The 25,130-nt window shown below is 34.3% G+C and overlaps 1 protein-coding gene across 8 annotated transcripts in view; it reads right to left on the bottom strand.

Annotated features, from left to right (window-relative positions):
- Window positions 1-25,130, bottom strand: part of STXBP5L (syntaxin binding protein 5L) — a 330,969-nt gene that overhangs the window by 176,404 nt on the left and 129,435 nt on the right. For all 8 annotated transcript variants that reach the window (XM_061401581.1, XM_061401487.1, XM_061401832.1 and 5 more), the window contains 2 exons: window positions 22,073-22,136; window positions 4,978-5,061 (listed from right to left, as the gene is read on the bottom strand). In XM_061401581.1, coding sequence (XP_061257565.1) covers window positions 4,978-5,061; window positions 22,073-22,136 — 148 coding nt within the window. The remainder of the gene's footprint in view (window positions 1-4,977; window positions 5,062-22,072; window positions 22,137-25,130) is intronic.

Raw genomic sequence — 25,130 nt, 5'->3', positions numbered from 1 at the left:
GAGGAAGAAAGTTGATATATCATTCTATATTCCAAAGGAAAAATATTTTAACACAGAATTATTATAGCAATAACACTTAAGAAACATGTAATTTTTCTGACCTAGATCATACTACCTTTGGCTTCAACTCTCTATAGGCATATAAGAAGCTGTAAAATTTTATCTCCTTAGAAAAAGAAAAGTTAAGTAAATTTCATTTTGTTGGATCCCAGAACTTTTTGTTGTAAATCCTATGTCTTCCCCATATCCTTTAATGCTTCTTTGAAAATTATTACATGGAAGTAAAAGCAAGGTTAACAGAAGATAATCTCGGATGAGGCAGAATTTACTTTAATTTCACTTAAAGTAACCACCTTAAAAAGTAATTTACGTTCGAGTTGCAATTTGAGGGCTTACTATGTGTCAGACCCCAAGGTAAGCAGTTTATGTACATTATCTCATTTAATCCTACCAAACAGATATTATGTTTTTCCAAATTACACATGGTAAAATAGGCTAGAAAGACTGAGACATCCTTGCTCAGGTTACACTACTCAAATCCAACATCTAACTACAAAACCCATATTTGGAATCAATGAACTATGTTAACTCTAACATATGCTATTTAAATTGACTTAAAGCAGGAAGAGCTTAAAATTGTTTGTATTTACAGATTCATTCTGTAGTTATAAATTAAATTAAAAAGCAATTGTTACATTTTCCTGAATTGTTTTATTCCCCATGATTATACAATATCTTACATAAAGTAGGTACCCAAATATTTGTGAAATGAATAATATTTATGTTATCAAATGTTGCCACACCCTTGGTATTCTTTCAAAATTAGTAAAGTATAAAGGGAACTTGGGTAATGTGCTATTTTTTACACAATGAAAGAAACTCTAGTAGACATAAAAGTTGAACAGATGTATACAGCATAATCTTTCCTTAAAGGAACTTAAACAACTGCAAGAAAGGAAACTATAACAATACTTATTGTTTGGAACTTTTAATATTTAGTTTTTTAATCTATATTTATAAAATTAAGTTATGGATATATTTGTTATTATTTATATTTATACAACTAAGTTATGAATATATTTATTTATACCAAACTTATACATATATTTACACACACATATATTTCCAAACAATAAGTATTATTAGAGTTATAGACAAATGATGGCTAGAGCAATCATTAGACATATTAGAAATGAAACAGCATATCAGTGGACCTCAAGATAAGATTTGATTAATTGAAAATGATACATGACACAACAAACTTATTTTTTCTCTCACCCTGGTCTCCATTACTGGGCAGAGAAGATTTCTTTACTATCAGGGTTCAGTAGAGGCAGTGAGAGTGAAAAAAACACTTCTTTGTCTTCTCTGCTTATTTCTTCTCATTTTTGTGTGTGTCTAAAGGGAAAGGCCACGTCTTGCCTCCTCTACATGTTAACCTGGATGAACCTCAGTCAATTTAATAAAGTTCTCTTAGACTACTTTGCTAAAAATGGTAGGTGCAGAGAGAGCATCCCCAGCCCTAATCTTTATTTCCCACTGAATTTGTCTACTGGAGAAGACAGATATAAAAATAATAAATATAAAATCAAAATAAGTTGTATAAAAGAAGTACACTTATTGTATAGAAGAGTAGGCATGTAAAACCAACCTGTTATTAAAGAATAGGAAGTCAAATAATCATTTATTGAAGAGATTGAAGAGCTGACATTTGAACTTTACTTAATGGGTAAATATTTAATTTCTGTTTATTTGATTACACCCTACTCCATTCTTTAAGAAGGACTTTAAGGGTTTTCTGAAAAACCAAATATAATACAACTAATTAAAGAAGAATTTTTAAAATGGAAAACAATATGGAAAATAAAACACTAGTAACTTTGGTTAATTCAGTGGCTGTAACTGAATTTCTTGTAAACAAAAAAGACAAAGGAAACCCAAAAAGCTAAGTAATAATCTGAAAAAAGGAAAAACAGCAGTTACTAAAGGAATTAAAAGATTATCCTCATGTAAAACTCTGAGAGATTTCTCTGTGAGAGATTATTTTAAAAATATAGATGAAAAAAAAATTTACAGCTAATGTGAAAATAAAATTTGTATACTTATTTCTGAAAATGATCTTGTATTTACAAAACTCTGAATTCATCAGTAGTTATTTATCAAGTAGCTATACTGTACAAATAGCTTTACAATTGCTAAGGAATTAACAGAACTTTGATATGCATAAGAGGAAAGAAGGGAGTTCAAGATAAAGTATAAGCAGAAGCAAAGGCTTTGAAGTGAGCAGTAAATGGTATGTTTAGGAGACAGTAGTATGTCTGAAGTATGAGGAGTGTATAGAAGAATGCCATAAATTAAGTTCAAAGCAAAGACTGTCAAGGAATAAGACTTTGTATTGTTGACAATTGGGACCCATTTAAAGGTTCTGAGGTAGGAAATTACGATCAGCTATGTCTTAAAATGATAATCTTGTGAGTGAAAGATATATTGTAAAGCTAAGATATCCAAGGAAATGTGATTAGTTAAAAGTCTACTATAGTCTTCAAGGCAAAAGATAACATCCTCAACTAGGACACTGAATGTGGAAATGAAAAAAAGAGAGGAGATAAATGAGAGATAATATAAAAATGGGATCAAGAAGACGGCAAGAGTGACTGCTTCTACCACATGAGGAAGAAAAAAGGGTCAACCAAGACTCTGTGGGTTTTAAATTGAAATAACTAAATCAAAATTGAAAAACTGAAATAAAAACACAGAGAGAGAATTAGGTCTTTAAGTACTAATTCAGTGCCAATGGAATATTCATCTGAAGTTACCTAATATATTACTATATATTTGCACCAAAGATATATGAATTTTAATTTATCAGCATAATATAGGTAATATTTGAAATGATGGGAGGCTGAATATGAACATAAATGCAAACTGAAGCAGAAATGAAAAGAGGGTGAAGACATAGAATCCTGAAGAGTATAATTTAAAGGAGAGTTAGGGGAAGAACCAATGATGGAGAAAGGAGGGGTGGAAAAGATGAGATGGGAACAATACAAACAAATGAATAAACCATTTAAGAATGAAGGACTGATGTAAAGTCACAGGCTTCAGTTCAGTCGCTCAGTCGTGTCCAACTTTTGTGACCCCATGAACCGCAGCACGCCAGGCCTCCCTGTCCATCACCAACTGCTGGAGTCTACCCAAACCCATGTCCATTGAGTCGGACTGATGTAAAGTCACAGGCTTAGTGAGGAACTTAAAAGACTAAGAAGGGATCCTTGGTGACTTATTAGATACTTCTTCAGGTAAGTATTACAGATGATTTCAAACTATGAGGGGAAAAGTGCTGAGAAAATTTTTAAAAGTTTAGTAATAACATGAAGTATATAACTATCCTTATTAAAATGACAGGACATAATTATGCATTGTATAGATTTTATATAATTTATATAATTCTAGATATAAAATAGGTAAAGTATATTATTCTACTGATTAACATTGTTAATATTTATATAGACATTTCATTGCGAAACTGCTTTCACTTTTTTTTTTTTAATTTACTTTTTAAGGTTAGAAACTTTCTTTCCACACTTTTTAAAGCTACAAGAAAACTAGTTAACTGAGCATTCTCATCTGGATTTCCATTTCAGCTGCTCTACTCTAGTTCCAAGTGGCTAAACACACAGATGGTATTTGCACTCTCATCTAAAGGGTAGTTTTGCAGAATAAATGATCTCCATCCTCATCTTTATTTTTATATATTTAACAAAAGGAAAACCCTAGCTTAGCTCTCCAGGACCTTCTTATGATTAAAGGTGCCCTGTAAGTTGCTCATAAAGCACATAATTGTATGAAATTGCTTGCCAGAATATTGCTTACCAATCATGATCAAATTACCCAGCTGTTATATCATTTACTTCTGAATTCTTTGTTACCATGATAATAATCTTGTATATAACATAAAATTGAATTTTGCCAGGACCACTAAGAAATGAATAGGGGTAGCAGTTATGGAATAACTAAAGGCTTGCATCTTTAAGCATCAAAATTTAAATTTTACTATAGGGGATGGAAGGGAGCACAAAAAGGAACTGTTCTTTTAAAAATGTGTTTTCTTTTCAAAATTCTTTTTGTATTTATCTTAGTGTTGTCTTGAATTCTCTGGCACTCTTTCTATTTAAGCCTGGGTAATGCTAGACAATGATTTATGACCTGTATTTTCTTCCTATCTCTCACCACTGTACCAGTTTTTAAAATTTAATAGAGAGCCTAGATGATCACTTTTATTCCCACAGCTACAAGACATAAATCCCCTTTCTCATCTTTTGCCCTTAGCCTCACTCTTTTCTCATTAGCCTCTTAAGAAGAAAATACTTAATGGCCTAGAATCAATCTGTGAACACCTGAAGATCAATTAAGAGACTATTCCTCAATATGAGTTCAATGATTTCTCTATATGAAAATCTAAAATCTCAATTCTGTATGATAAAATGTACTTTAAGATCTGATTCTTAGTAACAATAAGTATTACTATTTTAAAAATCTCTCTCTATTTTAAGAAGGCAAATATTAGACAATAAAGCCTTTCCAACTGACTACATAAACTTTCTGCCACAGAAAAGCAATTTTCTAAAGACATGAACAGTATCTTTAGAGACCTTAAGGACAAAGAGGTAAGAAATAATCATGAAGCCTAAAGAAAAGAAAAATATAAGTAATAGAAACCAATATACATAAGATGTCAAAAAAGCTTAAAAATAGTTCATCAAGGCAAAATTTCCACTCAAGAGAACAACTCCGAGTGGAACAACTCTGAGTTTTTGCATGAAACTCATGCAAAAACCAACAGGCAATGTGAGGCACTGGATCAAAATGAGGCAGCTTTCCAAAAATAAAAATATTGGTAATATACAAGGAGTAAAAGTAGACAACAGGCATAAAATCACAATACTCTTTTCAAATATTTCAGTAGAAATCACTTACCTCATCATAGTAAACTCTCAGTTCTGCTCTCTTGGATTTCAAGTCCCAGAAAACTACAGTACCATTTTCATAACCTATTAGCAACTGGAAAACATTAGAACAATCATTTTTGTAATTCAAACATTAATTTCAGCTTGTTCCAAATAAAGATTAACGTTAATAAAGTAAAATCATACTACATAATACAACTTTATTTAAAATACCAATCTTTCCAAACCTGATTATTTTCTTTTTTTAATTTTATTTTATTTTTAAACTTTACAATATTGCATTAGTTTTGCCAAATATCGAAATGAATCCGCCACAGGTATACCTGTGTTCCCCATCCTGAACCCTCCTCCCTTCTCCCTCCCCATACCCTCCCTCTGGGTCGTCCCAGTGCACCAGCCCCAAGCATCCAGTATCGTGCATCAAACCTGGACTGGCGACTCGTTTCATACATGATATTATACATGTTTCAATGCCATTCTCCCAAATCGCCCCACCCTCTCCCTCTCCCACAGAGTCCATAAGACTGATCTATACATCAGTGTCTCTTTTGCTGTCTCGTACACAGGGTTATTGTTACCATCTTTCTAAATTCCATATATATGTGTTAGTATACTGTATTGGTGTTTTTCTTTCTGGCTTACTTCACTCTGTATAATAGGTTCCAGTTTCATCCACCTCATTAGAACTGATTCAAATGTATTCTTTTTAATGGCTGAGTAATACTCCATTGTGTATATGTACCACAGCTTTCTTATCCATTCATCTGCTGATGGGCATCTAGGTTGCTTCCATGTCCTGGCTATTATAAACAGTGCTGCGATGAACATTGGGGTGCCCGTGTCTCTTTCAATTCTGGTTTCCTCAGTGTGTATGCCCAGCAGTGGGATTGCTGGATCTTAAGGCAGTTCTATTTCCAGTTTTTTAAGGAATCTCCACACTGTTCTCCATAGTGGCTGTACTACTTTGCATTCCCACCAACAGTGTAAGAGAGTTCCCTTTTCTCCACACCCTCTCCAGCATTTATTGCTTATAGACAAACCTGATTATTTTCAACATTGAAAAATATTGGCAAAAGAACTCTATTCAATATAAATATATACCAATGAAATGAGACAAAGTATAAGTATGTATGTGCTGTGCTTAGCCACTCAGTCGTGTCCGACTCTGTGACCCCATGGACTGTAGCCTGCCAGGCTCTTCTGTCCGTGGCAATTTTCCAGGCAAGAATACTGGAGTGGGTTGCCAGACATTCCTCCAGGGGATCTTCCCAACCAAGGGATTGAACCCATGTTTCCTGCATTGCAGGCAGATTCTTTACAATCTGAGCCACCAGGGAAGCATAAGTATGTATGACACAACATAAGAATAAATGGGAAAACCAGAATAACAGAAAAATAGAAGAGAAAATGAACATGAAATAAAGGTGATAACTGAATAAACAGTGTATATGCCATCCAGGCCTATGCACTTGTAAAATGTGGCCACAAATTTGGCTTCAAATTATTTTCTATCAAATCCAGTTTTATCTCTGACTTAAGTCAGTGTTTCAAATTGGTGACTGATGAACTCTCAGTAGTTCACAAAGATATTCTAGAGATTCATGTCATTAAACATAGTTGATATTGACTTGTAAATCAATAAATAAGACAATTAACAAAATATACATACTTCATTTCAAAAGAAAAGCATTTGAGAACAGAAAATGATTGGATGATCATACTCAAGACTCAGTCACTCAGCTAAATATTACTTGCTGTGCTGATGATTTTTCCTATAATATGACACTGAATGTTCAAACAACTGCACAATTGCACTCATTTCAAATTCTAGCAAAGTAATGCTCAAAATTCTTCAAGCTAGATTTCAACAGTACACGAACCGAGAACTTCCAGATGTACAAGCTGGATTTAGAAAAAGCAGAGGAAGCAGAGATCGAATTGCCAACATTCACTGGATCACAGAAAAAGGAACAGAATTCCAGAAAAACATCTACTTCTGCTTCATTAACTATGCTAAAGCCTTTGACTGTGTGGATCACAACAAACTGTGGATTTCTTTAAGAAATGGGAATACCAGACCACCTTACCTGCCGAGAAACCTGTATGCAGGCCAAGAAGTAGCAGTTAGAGCCGAACACGGAACAAAAGACTGGTTCAAAATTAGGAAAGGAGTATGTCAAGGCTGTATATTGTCACTCTGCTTATTTAAATTATATGCACAGTACATCACACAAAATGCTGGCCTGAATGAAACGTAAGCTAGAATCAAGGTAGCCAGGAGAAATATCACCAACCTCAGATATGCAGGTGATACCACTCTAATGGCAGAAAACAAAGAGGAACTAAGGCACCTCTTGATGAGGGTAAAAGAGGAGAGTGAAAAAGCTGGCTTAAAACTCAACATTCAAAAAACTAAGATCATGGCATCTGCTCCTACCACTTCACAGCAAGCAGAAGGGGAAAAAGCAATAGATTTTATTTTCTGGGGCTCCAAAATCACTGTGAATAGCAACTGCAGCCATGAAATTAAAAGATATCTGCTCTTTGGAAGGAAAGTGATGACAAGCCTGCTGCTGCTGCTAAGTTGCTTCAGTCGTGTCCGGGTCTGTGTGACCCCATAAACAGTAGCCCACCAGGCTCCCCCGTCCCTGGGATTCTCCAGGCAAGAACACTGGAGTGGGTTGCCATTTCCTTCTCCAATGCATGAAAGTGAAACGTGAAAAGTGAAAGTGAAGCTGCTCAGTTGTGTCTGACTCTTAGTGACCCCATGGACTGCAGCCTACCAGGCTCCTCCATCCATGGGATTTTCCAGGCAAGAGTACTGGAGTAGACAGCATATTAAAAAGCAGAGACATAACTTTGCTAACAAAGTTCTGCATAGTCAAAGCTATGGTTTTTCCAGTAGTCATGTATGGATTCGAGAATTGAACCATAAATAAGACTGATCACATTTGAGGCTTGTGAAATGTGGTGCTGGAGAAGACTCTTAAGTGTCCCTTGGACTGCAAGGAGATCCAACCAGTCAATCCAAAAGGAAGTCAACCCTGAACATTCACTGGAAGGACTGAGGCTGAAGCTGAAGCTCGAATATTGTGGCCACCTGATGCAAAGAGTCAACTCAATGGAAAAGACCCTGATGCTGGGAAAGATGGAAAGCAAAAGAAGAAGGGACAGCAGAGGATGAGATGGTTAGATAGCATCACCAACTCAATGGACGTGAATCTGAGCAAACTCTTGGAGATAGTAAAGGACAGGGGAGCCTGGCATGCTACAATTCATGGGGTCACAAAGAGTTGGACATGACTTATGGACTGAACAACAACAAAAACAACCAGAAAACATATAACAAAATGGCAAAAGCACATGCCTATCAATAATCACTTTAAGTGGAAGTAAACTCAATGCCCCAACAAAAAGACACAGGGTAGCTAAACAGATAAAAATAAATAAATACTCATCTATATGCTGTCTATAAGAGACTCAGTTCAGATCTAAAGACACACACAGACTGAAAGTGAAAGGATGGAAAAAGATGTCCATTCAAACAGAATGAAAAGAAAGTAGGGGTAATACAACTCATATCAGCAAAATAGACTTTAAAACAAAGACTGTAACAAAAGAAAAGAAGGGCATCACATAATGTTAAGGGGTTCAACCCAAAAAGAGGAAATAATATTAATAAATATATACATGTACCTAACAGGAGCAACTAAATATATAAGCCAAACAATAACAGACATAATAAAAGATGTAATATTTTTATTAGACATAATAAAAGCAGAAATTGCCATAACAAGTATTAGTAGGGGATTTTAATACCCAACTTACAACAATGAATAAATCACCCAGACAGAAAATCAAAAAGAAAACACTGGCCTTCAATGATACTTTGACAGTTGAACTCAATAGACATTTACTAAGCATTCCATCCAGAAACTACAGAATATGCACTTTTCAAGAGCACATGGAATATTCACCAGGACATATCACACAGTAGGCCACAAAACTAATCTCAATAAATTTAAGGAGAGTAGAATCACATCAAGTATCTTTTCTGACCATAAGGGTATGAAACTAGATATCAATTATAGGATGAAAGGTGGAAAAGATGCAAACACTTGAAGACCAAACAATAGGTTGCTAGAAAATCAATGGGTCAATGAACAAATCAAAGAGGAAATTTAAAGATGAGATGAATGAAAATAGAAACACAACTTCTCAAAATCTATGGGATGCAACAAATACAGTTGAGAAGTTTATAGATTACAAGCCTACCTCAAGAAACAAACAAAAGTATAAAAAAAAAAACCTAGAAATTTAAGAGACTTACAAAAATAAAACAAAGCCCAACAATTAGAAGGAAGGAAATAACAAAGAAAAGGAGAGAGCCCAAGGAGAGAAATATATGAAACAGAGACACAAAAATGGGGGGGAAAAAATCAATGAAACTAAGAGGTTAACTTTTTAAAGATAAAGAAAATTGATGAACTTTTAGCCAGATTTATCAAGAGAAAAAGAGGGCCCAAATAAATACAATAAAAAATGAACATTAAGTTTTGAAAGATAGCACAGAAAGGCAATAACTGAAGAATACTACAAACATTTATACGACAACTTGGACAATCTAGAAGAAATGCACAAACTGCAAGAAATGTAAAATATCCCAAGAAAATGTAGAAAATATGAAAAGACCAATTACCAATAATGAAACTGAATCTGCAATTAAATTAAAAAAAAAAAAATCCCAACAAAGTCCAGGATCACATAGCTTCATACTGGAATTCTACCAAACATTTAAGGATGAATTGACACTTATCCCTTTCAAACTCTTCCAAAAAATTAAAGAGAAAGGAACACTTCCAAACTCATTATTTGAATCCAGTATTACACGGATATCAAATCCAAAGACATTACAAAAAAGGAAATTCAGTTCAGTTCAGTCACTCAGTTGTGTCCAACTCTCTGTGACCCCATGAATCGCAGCATGCCAGGCCTCCCTGTCCAATTACAGGCCAATAAATCTGAAAAATACAGATGCAAAGATCCTTGACAAAATATTAGAAAACAAAATTCAATGGCATATAAAAAGAATCTTATGCCATGATCAAATGGGATTTCTCCCGAGAGTGCAAATTTGGTTCAGTATCTGAAAATCAATCACTGTGATACACCACATTAACTAAGGGAAGGATAAAATCACATGATCATTACAAAAGGTGCAGAAAAGGCATTTGACAAAATTCAACAATCACTCATGATAAATAGTTTTATCAGTGGGTATAGAGGGAATATATCTCAACATAATAAAGGCCATATGTGACAAAACCACAGGTAAACATTATAGTAAATGGTGAAAAGTACATGGCAAATACTTTTTCTCTAAGATCAAGAACAGGAAAAGAATGTCATTCTTATTTAATATAAAATTGGAAGTCCTAACCACAGGAATCAGACAAGAAAAATAAATAAAGGCATCCAAATTAGAAGGAAGAAGTAAAACTGTCACTATTTGCAGATGACATGATGCTTCATATAAAAAACTCTAATGACTCCACTCAAAACTATTAGAGCTAATAAGAATTCAGTAAGGATGCAGAAAAATGAATATATACATATATACATCAGCATGTCTATACATTAAAAATGACTATCAGAAAGAGAAAGCAAGAATACAATCCCATTTAAAGCTTCATCAAAAAGTATAAAATATTTAGGAATATACTTAACCAAGGAGGTGAAAGACCTACACTCTGAAAACTATATGTCACTGATGAAATAAATTGAAGATAACACAAATAAGCATTAAGATATTCTATGCTCATGGACTAGAAGAATTTATAGTGTTAAAAAGTCTATACTACCCAAAGCAATCTACAGATTCAATGCAGTTTCTATCAAAATACCCACAGCATTTTTCACAGAACTAGAACAAATAACCCTAAAATTTGAATAGAACCACAAAAGACCCTGAATAATCAAAGCCATCTTGAGAAAGAACAAAGCTGGAGGTATTACATGCCCTGATTTAAAAAAATACTATAAAGCTAAAGTAATCAAAACAGTATGATGCTGCACAGAAACAGACAAGTAGATCTATCAAACAGAACAGAAACCCTAGATATAAACCCATGCACATATGGTCAATTAATCAACGACAAAGGAGGCAAGAATATAAAATGGGAAGAAGACAGTTTCTTTATATAAGTTATGTAAAAGAATGAAACTAGACCATTTTCTCATAACTTATAAAAAAATAAACTCTATGGACAAAACACTTAAACCTGAAATAGAAAAACTCATAGAAGAAAACAGGCAATATGCTCTTTGAAATCAGTATCAGTAATACTTTTTGGATCTGTCTCCTCAGACAAGGACAAAAAAGCAAAAATAAGCAAATGACACTACATCAAACTAAAAAATCTTTTGCTCAGAGAAGGAAAGCATCAATAAAAAGAAAAAACTATGAAATGGGAGAAAATATTTGCAAACGATGAAACAAACATCCAAAATATATAAGAACTCATACAATTCAGTACCAAAAAACAAACTATCTGATTTTAAAAACGGTATTTTTCCAAAGAAGACATACAGACATAAAAGAGGTACATGAAAAGAAGCTCAACATTAGTAATTACCAACCACAATGATATCACCTCACACCTGTCAGAATGGCTGTGATCAAAAAGACCACAAATAATTAACAAGCATTTGTAAGGATGTGCAGAAAAGGGAACTCTTGTGCACTGTCGGGAGAACATATATTGATGCAGCCACTATGGAAAGCAGTATGGAGGTTCCTCAAAAAATTAAAAATTGAGTTATTGTATGATCCAGCAACTCCAATCCCGGGTATTTACCTAAAGAAAATTAAAACACTGATTTAAAAAGATACACACATCCCCAATGTTCACTGCGGCATCACTTACAATAGTTAAGATATGAAGCAACCTAAGTGTCCATCAGCACATGAATGGATAAAGATGTGGTACACACACACACAGAGGAATATTTCTCAACCACAAAAAAGAATGAAATCATGCCAATTGTGATAGCATGAACGAACCTGGAGAGCAGTATACTAAGTGAAACAAGTCAGATTAAGAAAGATAAATAGTATATGTTTTCTTATATATGTGGAATCTAAAAATAGTAAAACAAATATATAACAAAACAGAAAAAGATTCACAGTACAGAGAACAAAACTAGTGGTTGCCACTGGGGGAAGGTAGCAAAATAAGTGAAGAGTATTAAGAGGTATAGCACAAGCAATGTAAGCAATAATATCATAATAACTTTATATGGTGCATAATCTATAAAAGTATCAAATCATTATGTTGTACAGCTGAAACTAATTACTATTCTAAGTCAACCATACTTTAATTACACTTATTATATACTTCAACTATACTTCTTATATATTTTGAACAGTATGAAAAGGCAATAAGGTAGGACACTGAAAGATGAACTCCCCAGGTCAGTAGGTGCACGCTACTAGAGATCAGTGGAGAAATAAGTCCAGAAAGAATGAAGAGATGGAGCCAAAGCAAAAACAACACCCAGTTGTGGATGTGACTGGTAATGGAAGTAAAGTCTGATGCTGTAAAGAGCAATATTGCATAGGAACCTGGAATGTTAGGTCCATGAATCAAGGTAAATTGGAAGTGGTCAAATAGGAGATGGCAAGAGAACATCAACACTTTAGGAATCAGCAAATTAAAATGGACCGGAATGGGCAAATTTAACTCAGATTACCATTATATCTTCTACTGTGGGCAAGAATCCCTTAGAAGAAATGGAGTAGCCATCATAGTCAACAAGAGAGTCCGAAATTCAGTTTTTTGATGTGATCTCAAAACCAACAGAATGATCTCTGTTTGTTTCCAAGACAAACCTTTCAATATCAAGACAATCCAAGTCTATGCCCCGATCACTAATGCTGAAGAAGCTGAATGGTTCTATGAAGACCTACCACACCTTCTAGAACTAACATCCCAAAAAGATGTCCTGTTCATTATAGGGGACTGGAATGCAAAAGTAGGAAGTCAAGAAACACCTGGAGTAACAGGCAAATTTGGCCTTGGAGTACAGAATGAAGCAGGGCAAAGGCTAATCGAGTTCTGCCAAGAGACCGCACTGGTCATAGCAAACACCCTCTTCCAACAACACAAGAGAAAACTCTACACATGGACATCACCAGATGGTCGACACTGAAATGAGATTGATTATATTCTTTGCAGCCAAAGATGAAGAAGCTCTAGACAGTCAGCAAAAACAAGACCAGGAGCTGACTGTGGCTCGGATCATGAACTCCTTATTGCTTTAGGTGCAGAGTTAGGTTATTTATTTGACTTTTTTCTTGTTTCTTGAGGTAAGCCTGTATTGCTATAAACCTTCCCCTTAGCACTTCTTTTACAGTGTCCCATAGGTTTTGGGTTGTTTTCATTTTCATTCATTTCTATGCATATTTTGATTTCTTTTTTGATTTCTTCTGTGATTTGTTGGTTATTCAGCAGTGTGTTGTTCAGCCTCCATATGTTGCAATTTTTAATAGTTTTTCTCCTGTAATTGACATCTACTCTTACTGCATTATGGTCAGAAAAGATGCTTGGAATGATTTCAATTTTTTTTAATTTACTAAGGCTAGATTTATGGCCCAGGATGTGATCTATTCTGAAGAAGGTTCCATGTGCACTTGAGAAAAAGGTGAAATTCATTGTTTTGGGGTGAAATGTCTTATAGATATCAATTAGGTCTAACTGGTCTATTGTATCATTTAAAGTTTGTGTTTCCTTGTTAATTTTCTGTTTAGTTGATTTATCCATAGGTGTGAGTGTGGTATAAACTCTCCCACTATTATTGTGTTATTGTTAATTTCCCCTTTCATACTTGTTACATTTGTCTTACATATTGTGGTGCTCCTATGTTGGGTGCATATATATTTATAATTGTAATATCTTCTTCTTGGATTGATCCTTTGATCATTATGTAATGTCCTTCTTTGTCTCTTTTCACAGCCTTTATTTTAAAGTCTTTATTTTATTTGATATGAGTATTGCTACTCCTGCTTTCTTTTGGTCTCTATTTGCATGGAATATCTTTTTCCAGCCCTTCACTTTCAGTCTGTATGTGTCCCTTGTTTCGAGGTGGGTCTCTTGTAGACAACATATATAGGGATCTTGTTTTTGTATCCATTCAGCCAGTCTTTGTCTTTTAGTTGGGGCATTCAGCCCATTTACATTTTAGGTAATTATTGATAAGTATGGTCCCATTGCCATTTACTTTGTTGTTTTGGGTTCCAGTTTATACACCCTTGATGTGTTTCCTGTCTAGAGAAGATCCTTTAGCATTTGTTGGAGAGCTGGTTTGGTGGTGCTGAATTCTCTCAGCTTTTGCTTGTCTGTAAAGCTTTTGATTTCTCCTTCATATCTGAGTGAGATCCTTGCTGGGAACAGTAATCTGGGCTGTAGGTTTTTCACTTTAAGTATGTCCTGCCGTTCCCTCCTGGACTGAAGAGTTTCTATTGAAAGATCAGCTGTTATCCTTACGGGAATCCCCTTGTGTGTTATTTGTTGTTTTTCCCTTGCTGCTTTTAATATTTGTTCTCTGTGTTTGATGTTTGTTAATTTGATTAATATGTGTCTTTGGGTGTTTTTGGAGAAGGCAATGGCACCCCACTCCAGTACTCTTGCCTGGAAAATCCCATGGATGGAGGAGCCTGGTAGGCTGCAGTCCATGGGGTCGCTAAGTGTTGGACACGACTGAGCAACTTCACTTTCACTGTTCACTTTCATGCATTGGAGAAGGAAATGGCAACCCACTCCAGTGTTCTTGCCTGGAGAATCCCAGGGACAGGGCAGCCTGGTGGGCTGCCGTCTATGGGGTAGCACAGAGTCGGACACGACTGAAGTGACTTAGCAGTTGGGTGTTTTGCCTTGGGTTTATCCTGTCTGGGACTCGCTGGGTTTCTTGGACTTGGGTGACTATTTCCTTCCCCATTTTAGGGAAGTTTTCAACTATTATCTCCTCAAGTATTTTCTCATGGTCTTTCTTTTTGTCTTCTTCTGGGACTCCTATGATTCGAAAGTTGGGGTGTTTAACATTGTCCTAGAGGTCTCTGAGGTTGTCCTCATTTCTTTAAATTCTTTTTTCCTCTCTGCTTCATTTATTTCTACCATTCTATCTTCTGCCTCATGTATCCTATCTTCTGCCTCCTTTATTCTACTGTTGGTTCCCTCCAGAGTGTTTTTTATCTCGTTTACTGCATTATTCATTATATATTGACTCTTTTTTATTTCTTCTAGGTCCTTGTTAAACCTTTCTTGCATCTTCTCAATCCTTGTCTCCAGGCTATTTATCTGTAACTCCATTTTGTTTTCAAGATTTTGGATCATTTTCACTACCATTATATGGAATTCTTTATTAGGTAGATTCCCTATCTCTTCCTCTTTTGTTTGGTTTGGTGGGCATTTATCCTGTTCCTTTACCTGCTGAGTATTTCTCTGCCTTTTCACCTTGTTTGTATTGCTGTGTTTGGGGTGGCCTTTCCATATTCTGGCAGTTTGTGGTTCCTCTTTATTGTGGAGGTTCCTCGCTGTGGGTGGGGTTGGACGGGTGGCTTGTCAAGGTTTCCTGGTTAGGGAAGCTTGTGTCAGTGTTCTGGTGGGTGGAGCTGGATTTCTTCTCTCTGGAGTGCAATTAAGCGTACAGTAGTGAGTTCTGAGATGTCAGTGGGTTTGGTGTGACTTTGGGCAGCCTGTATATTGAAGCTCAGGGTTATGTTCCTGTGTTGCTGGAGAATTTGCGTGGTATGTCTTGCTCTGTAACTTGTTGGCCCTTGGGTGGTGCTTGGTTTCAGTGTAGGTATGGAGGCTTTTGATGAGCTCCTATCGATTAATGTTCCCTGGAGTCAGGAGTTCTCTGGTGTTCTCAGGATTTGTACCTAAGCCTCCTGCCTCTGGTTTTCAGTCTTATTCTTACAATAGCCTCAAGACTTCTCCATCTCCTTTTGAAGACAATGGGCTGCCTTTCTGGGTGCCTGATGTTCTCTGCCAGCATTCAGAAGTTGTTTTGTGGAATTTGGTCAGCGTTCAAATGTTCATTCAATGAATTTGTAAGGAAGAAAGTGGTCTCCCCATCCTATTTCTCCGCCATCTTAGGACCACCCCCCCAGGTTATATTCTTCAACTTGGCTTGAATAAAATTTTTCATTTCTTTCAAAAATTGACTATTGATTAATTTTTCACCAAAATACAAATTTACACCAAAATAATTTACACCAAAATATGAAAGAAATAAAATTTGTCTATAATTGCTATCCTTTTATGCACAGAATATTTCAAATAATTTAAAGACAGTTACTGAAAGCAAACATTCGGTGATGTAGTTGGATACAAAATAACAAAAATGAATAGTATTTTATATGGGCTTCCCTGGTGGCTCAGAGAGCAAAGAATCTGCCTGCAATGCAGGAGACCTGGGTTTGATCTCTGGGCTGGGAAGATCCCCTGGAGAAGGGAATGGCTACCCACTCCGATATTCTTGCCTGGAGAATTCCATGGACAAAGGAGCTTGGTGGGCTATAGTCTATGGGGTTGCAAAGAGTCAGATACAACTGAGTGATTAACACATATACACTAACAATTAATTATGAAACAGATTTTAAGAAAATTAATTCATAGGAGCAATAAAGTCTATAAGGGACTTAAAATTAAGCTAACAAAAGATATGTGTGACTTTTTTGTGAAAAAGTTGTAAAGCTATACAGAAAGACATAAAAGAAAGCCAAAGTAAATATATCTTGTTTATAAGATGAGAAGATAAAACACTCATGTCTTAATGATGTACATATTCTCTAAATTCATCAATATGTCCATGTTTCAGAGTCCCAACAAGGATTTACATAGAGTTTGATAAGCTAATCCTAAAACTCATATAGTAGAATAAATGGTCATAAAAGAAAACAAGATGAGAAAATGAGAATGGAGAGGGGCTACCAAATATCAAGATATTTAGTAAAGATATTATAACAAATAAAGTGTGCCATCAGTAGAATAATAGATAAATGTATCAATGCAACAGAGAAAAAAGCCCAAAGACCCACTCAAAAGTAATAACTTGATACATAAGTGAGATGTCCTTATAAATCAGTGTAAACTGAATTGACTATTCAATAAATAAATAATTTGTATATAAAAATGAAAGCATACCCTTATAACAAACCACCATAAAATAAATTACATATAGATTAAAATCAAATTGTGAAACAGAAAGCCTTAAAACTGATAGAAAAAATAAAACTGCATTTTCCCTTAGTAAGGGAAATATCTAGCAGGTAACAAACAAAATGCAGGAGTCAAATGGAAAACTGATAAGACTGAATACATTCAAATCAAGAATTTGTATGTGATAAAGGCTATTGATGGAAAAACTAAACTACAGGAAGTCAAGAGATTTATTCAAGGTTATATGATAATAAGCAGTGGATCACAATACAAACACAGTCTTCTGCCTCTAACACTAATTTATTTTGCATTCCTTTTAATTTCTAATTACCCAACTAATACACATTATAGTTTTTCATAAAAATTTGAACAACACAAGTAAAATGTGAGTATTTTTGACCATTTTCCTCAATGCCAATCACTAGTATCCTTCCCAGATTTGTACATCTTCTCTGGGGCTTTTTCCCTTGAATATTTAAATATGTAAGTAAAAACATAAATTCATTATTCAAGTGATTTTATACTAACCTTACTGTTCTACATCTTTTGTTTAAAAAATATGGCTTGAAGAATCTTCCTTATCAGAATAGCATTCCACAGTATGTATATAGTATCATTCATTTATTCAATTTTTTATTAATAGACCTTTAGGCTATTTTCAATATTTTGCCTGTTGGTCCTATAAATAGGATAAATATCTGAAATGGATTTTCTATCAACACATTTTAAATGTTGACAACAAGTTGCCCATACTGGTATGTATGGACATAATCATGATTGCTATGTCTAGATGCTCATTTTTCAATTCCTGTTCCATTACTTGATAAGGTCTTAAAATTTTTTTCAAACTGAATACCAACTGACCAAAGCCAGTTATTTAATAGTTGATCATACCCTGAAATATCTTCTCTAAAATACACAAAATTCTCCCAAATACCTGAATCGTTTCTGGAATATCTCTTTAGATCCATTGGCTTTCTTGTATTGCCCTGTACCAATATCACAATGTTATTCATTAAAAAAAAAAAAAAACCATTTTGGCTATTCTTAAACATTTCATTTTTATTATGAATTTAAAAATCAGCTTGTAAATTTTTAAAAAATAAGTAAATTCTCCATACCTACTTTACTAAGGGCTTGTATCATCAAAGGATGTTGAATTTTGTCAAAGTCTTTTTCTGTGTCTATTGAATTGAGTGTGATTTTTTATTCTTCCTTTTGTTACTGTTGTGTATCACACTGATTGATTTGCAATGTCAAACCATCCTTGCACTCCTGGGAAAAATCTTACTTGATCATAGTGTATGATCTTTTTAACATATTTTTGGATTCTGTTTCCTAAAGCTTTGCTGAGAATTTTTACATCTATATTCATCAAAGATACTGACCTGTAATTTTCTTTTTTTGTAATGTATCTGTCTGGTTTTGGTATCAGGGTAGCACCAGACTAGTAGAATGATATTTGGAGTGTGCTGTCATCTTCAAATTATTTTTTTTGGAAGAGTTTGGGAATGATAAGTATAAGTCCTTCTTTATATGTCTGTCAGAATTCTTCTATGAAACCGTCCAATTAAAATGTCTATACATTCAAAGCAATCTACAGATTTAATGCAGTTTCTATCAAAATACTCATGAGATTTTTTTTTTACATAACTAGAACAAATATCCTAAAATTCATATGGAATCACAAAAGATGCTAAATTGCTAAAACAATCTTGAAAGGATAAAACAAAGCTGAAGGTAACATGCTCCCAGACTTCAGACTATACTACAAGGCTATAATAATGAAAAAAGCATGGCACAGGCACAAAACAAGACATATACAACAATAAAACAGAATAGAGATTCCAGAAATAAACCCTTGCATCTACGGTCAATTGATATACAGCAAAGGAGGCAAAAATATAAAATGGAGAAAAGACAGTCTCTTCAATAAGTGGTTCTGGGAAAACTGGAGAGCTACATGTAAAACAGTGAGAATAGAAGATTTCCTCATACCATATACAAAAATAAACTCAAAATGGATTAAAGATATAATGTAAGTCCTGAAACTATAAAACTCCTAGAAAAAAATAGGAAGAACACTTGACATAAATTGTAGCAATATTTATTTTTTTAAAAACTGTATCCTAAGGCAAAAGAAACAAAGCAAAAATAAACAAATGGGGCCAAATTAAACTTAAAAGCTTTCACACAGCAAAGGAAACCATTGACAAATAGACAACCAACAAAATGGGAGAAAATATTTGCAAATGATATGACTAAGAAATTGATCCTCAAAATACATAAACAACTCATACAACTCAATATTTTAAAAAAACAAACAACCCAATTTAAAAATGGGTAAAAGACCTAAATAGACCTTTTTCCAAAGAAGACATACAGACAGCAAACAGGGACATGAAAAGATGCTTAACACTGCTAATTACTGCTGCTGCTAAGTCGTTTCAGTCATGTCCGACTCTGTGCGACCCCATAGATGGCAGCCTACCAGGCTCCCCCGTCCCTGGGATTCTCTAGGCAAGAACACTGGAGTGGGTTGCCATTTCCTTCTCCAATGCATGAAAGTGAAAAGTGAAAGTGAAGTCGCTCAGTCATGTCTGACTCTTAGCGACCCCATGGACTGCAGCCTACCAGGCTCCTCCATCCATGGGATTTTCCAGGCAAGAGTACTGGAGTAGGGTGCCATTGCCTTCTCCATGCTAATTACTAGAGAAATGCAAATCAAAACCACAATGAGATATCACCTCGTACCTGTCAGATGACTGTCATCAAAAAGTCCATAGATAACAAATATTGGAGGGGATGTGGAGAAAAGGAAACCCTTGTACATGTTGGTCAGAATGTATATTAGTCCTGCCACTATGGAAAGAAGCATGAAAGTTTCTCAAGAAACTAAAATCAGAAATACCATATAATCCAGCAGTTCCACTCCTGGGTATATATATTAAGAAAATGAACACATAATTCAAAGAATACATGCACCCCAATCTTTAAAACAGTGCTATTTATGATAGCCAAGATATGGAAGCAATCCAAGCAGTACAGGAGACCTGGGTTCGATTCCTGGGTCAGAAGGATCCCCTGGAGAAGGATATAGCAACCCACTCCAGTATTCTTGCCTGGAGAGTCTCTGGCAGACTACACTCCATGGGGTCAAAAGAGTCGGACACAACTTAGTTACTAAACCGCCACCATTTATGATAGCCAAGATATGGAAGCAACCCAAATGTCCACGAATAGATGAACACATGAAAAGAATTTGGCAGTTATATATACACACATATATATACAATGAAATATAATTCAGCATAGAAAGAAACAAAACTCTACCAATTGCTGCAACACAGATGGACTTAGAGAACATTATGCTTAGTAAAATTATTCAAACACAAATACTATATGTCACTTAAATTTTCAATCTAAAAATAATACAAATAAGTATATACAGCAAAACAGAAATAGATTCACAGAAACAAAAAATAAACTAGTGATTACCAGAATGGAGATGGAAGGGGGAGGGGTAAATTAGGAGTATAGGATTAAGAGATAAAAACTAATATCTATAAAATAGATAAGCAACAAGGGATATATTGTATAACATAGGGAATTAGAGCCATTATCTTTTAATAACTTTTAGTGGAATATAATCTGTAAACATATTTAATCATTATATTTTATACATGAAACTAATATAATAATGTAAATCAACCGAATTTCAATTTGAAAAGTAAATCTGAATGACACTTGATTGGAATTACACTATTTATAAATCAATTTGAAGAAATTCAATGTACTTTCTCTTACTATCAGGGGACTTGTCTTTCAGGCTCAGTATTTATTAGGCTAATCCAGTTTCTATTATTTAAAAATTAAGAACCAAATCTATATAATTTATTTGTGTGTTTTATTTAGTACTTAGCAAAAATATATACATTTGAAGAGACAATATTGATAATGAAAGTGACACTTTAGAGCTTTTATCAACTTTGTTTCTCATCATTAAAGTATGCATGCTCAGTTGCTCAGTTGTGTTTGAGTCTTTACAACCCTATGGACTGTAGCCTGCCAGGCTTCTCTGTCCATGGGATTCTCCAGGCAAGAATACTGTGGTGTTGCCATGTCTTCCCTCCATGGGATCTTCCTGACCCAAGGGTCAAATCATTAAAAGAAAATTATGAATAATGGAAATTATTAAATATTATTTCTGCAATCTGAGAACATTTTCTATATTATTATCTATTTATAAAATTAAGATTGGCTAATTTATGATTACTTAATATTGCTGTTTATCATTACCATTACTGAATATCATGGGCCAATGATTAATGATATTGATAATATTTTTAACTTTAAGCATAAAATACTTGATAATTAAAATTGTTCTATATGTTATATGCCTTTCTCAAAATTCTGCCACTAGTAGTAAAGAACCCACCTGCCAGTACAGGAGACATAAGAGACCCGGGTTCAATCCCGAGGTCAGGAAGATCCTCTGGGGGAGGAATGGCAACCCACTCCAGTATTCTTGCCTGGAGAATCCCAGAGACACAGAAGCCTGGTGGGCTATGGTCCATGGGGTTGCAAAGAGTTGGACATGACTGAAGTGACTTAGCACAACACAGCACATGTGTTACATGCCTTTCTCAAAATTTTATAATTAAATATCAACTTAACTCTAGGGGAAACTAATAATTCAATTTGGAACCATTGTTAGTGTAAATAATACATTCATTCATTTGCTCATTCATTCATTCAACATGTTTTAATTTTAGATTACACTGAATGCATTGTACTAGATGTTACTATAAAATAACAGTAAGAAACACCTCGATTCAAGAATAAGAAAAATAAATTCAAGAATAATGGTATTGTAATACTCACTTTCCCTTCATCTCTTGGACTATCACTTAAATGCACAACTGGACCTGGATGAGTCTTTGTGGATCTGTTAAATCAATTCAAGAGAGTCACTTTAAAAAGACATTAAAACACTTTACCATTAGAGACTGAAATAAAGGAATTAAGATTACAGTGAAATATACTCCCAATATTCTGGAGCTTAGCATAAACTAATTTGAGCTCTTGGTTGTTTTTCTTTAAGACTATTTTTCTTTTCCCTACTAACTCTATTAAAGTAGGACTATTTTTAAAAATCTGGTTTAAGAACATTGATCCACATAACAATGGCATTCTTCATTATCTTACATGCTTATCTGTGTGTTGCTAGATCTGCTTCTCTTAAAATTTAAGAATGAAGTTGTACTTATACAGACAAAAGGACTTATATAAACACAAGGGTGATGCTGTAAACGTGTTTCAACTAAACTGCAAAGTACATATCAAATTTAAAATTTCCTTTGACAAGAAATTTCTGATTTTGCTTCTAAAGGGTAGTACAGGGGCTCCTTTGATCTACAAATATAGTACAGGGGCTCCTTTGATCTACAAATAGACTCTTGCCAGCGATAGCTATCTTACAAAAATCTGAGAAATTGGGGAAACCTACTTCACTGGTTATGTCTCATTTATCTGGTTAACTAGGATAATCAGTAACAGCCTAAGAGCATACTGTTAAAAGGATCTTTGCTCTGCTAATCTGACTTTAAATTTATCCTATTCCAATATTTGGCATGTTTTTAATGTTTCCTACCTTAACAGATACCACCACTGAGTATGATTATATCACAATTAAATATGACATGAACTGATATGACATAGATGATTGCTCATTTTTCCACATCCTGTCTTCAATGAACTAATTGTGCTAGATTAACCCTATTATAAGTATACTTGACATAGTTATAATTTATTTCTTAGGCACAGGTGAAAACCATCAAATATTCTGCACAAAACAAGAAAATTCAAATTTTAGAAATTCTTTGGAGTCAGACAAAAGTGACAAATTATGTAACTCCAGGTTCCCCAGATACAACTCCCTAGAGTAACTCAAAGAATTATTAATAAATACATATTTATTATATATCTTATCAGTGGTTTTGTTCTAAATTTTTTCACTTAAAAATGGAGATGATAGCAGTGGACCTACTGAATAACAGTGAGGATTAGAATACACATACAACACTTAACATAATACCAAAACATAGTACTTAATAAATAGTATGTATTAAGTTTGTTGTAAATCATTGGAATAATTCGATACTAGAGTTACTACTTGCATTCTAGGATATGTTCAGGAAGAAATGGCTTCATGAAAAGTTTATATAGTTTTTTGCAGTTCTCCTATATTTATATGTAATATATCATTCACATATAAATGCACTGCTTTATTACAGTATAAAGGCCTCTGATAAAAGACAATGTCCTTCAATTATCTTTTGGTAACTAATAATATCCAATAAACCAAAATTCCTATGTCTCTTGTGTTTGATTGGAACAACAAGTACCAAAGTGTACTCCATGATAAACTAGTGAATATATAAGGTGTTTCACATAAAGAGTGTTCTATATCAAAAAAAAGTTTGGGAAAGTCTGATTTAAAGTTCAATATTTTGTTTTTCTTTTACAGAACTTCTTAGAGACATGATATGCAAATCAACACTGCAAATCTGACCATATGCAAGTTAGACCATATGCAAGACTAACTTATCAGACTCTACAAAACTCTTAAGTTTAGAAAAAAATCTAGAATTAAAGTTATTTGTAATAACTTTTACAGGCTATAGAAGAGATTTTTTTTTTTAAATTGTAAAAAATAAAAGAACCCTGAAAGTTAGAAGGTAACAGAAGTTAAAAGGAAAACTCTCATTTCTCTACATGACTATTAACATTATGATGTATTTTTTTCTGACTTTTCTCACCAACATTGAATTTTCAAAAACTACCAAGCATTCTTTGCAAAAATTATGGCCATTAGAAACTACTTTAAGAAGCAATTGTGTACTATGGATTCTGTAAATCTCATAAAAATTGCTTTAGATAGAATTATCATTGAACTTAAATTCATGGGACAGTCATCTAAATAATGCCCAGTAATTCTAAAATCCCTATTTATTTCTCTTCCTCCCATTCATCACAATGGCTTCGTGATAGTTTCTTTTGTGGACTTTCTCTTCCCATATCTTAAATACTGGTATTCCTTTGTATTCTATTCTAGACTGAAATGTATTCCCATATTATATATGATCATGAATTCAAGAGACCACAGGAGCCAGGTAGGTATTGCAAATGAGTTCAATAGGCTGAATAAGAACTGTGCCAAACTGGATAGCACATTGAATGTGAATGTGTTAGTTGTTCAGTCATATCCAACTCTTTGAGATCCCACAGATTGTAGCCCACCAGGATCCTCCGTCCATGGGATTCTCCATGCAAGAATACTGGAATGGGTTGCCATGCCCTTCTCCAGGGGATCTTCCCGACCCAGGAATCGAACCTGAGTCTCCTGCATTGCAGGCAGATTCTTAACCTCCTGAGCCACCAGGGAAGCCCATATGTGAATGATAACACACTACCCACCTAAAAAAGGAAAGTTGTTAGTTTCAGTTGATTACTGACTGTCATGCACGAATACTAGACTGGGATTGTTTCATTAGGAATTGTTTTCATGAAAAGCTGGAAATTCAATTTTTCATCTCTATTCTACCAGTTCTTAAATACTGGAAACTAATAATTCAGAATATACTTAAATACTTTGATGGGCAAACAAAACACACCCATGAGTCAAAACTGGTTCATTGTCTACAAGTTTGCTACCTCATTTATATACATTCTCCATGTACAATCTCATATATTCTCATAGTTCCAATGTCTATGTAAATTCTGATGTCATTAGGTTCAGAATATACATATAGAATATTCTGATATATTCCATATATCCCACATCCTTCCATTCTCCCATACCAATTCCATTTGAATAACTTAAAAATATACACAACTCAACCTACCTAAAATTGAGCTCATTATTTTACTCCCAACCTAC

This window comes from Bos javanicus, chromosome 1, assembly GCF_032452875.1.
Source record: "Bos javanicus breed banteng chromosome 1, ARS-OSU_banteng_1.0, whole genome shotgun sequence".
Lineage (NCBI taxonomy): Eukaryota > Metazoa > Chordata > Mammalia > Artiodactyla > Bovidae > Bos > Bos javanicus.
Note: the sequence above shows the minus strand (reverse complement) of the source record. Positions and strands in the feature narration are given on the sequence as shown.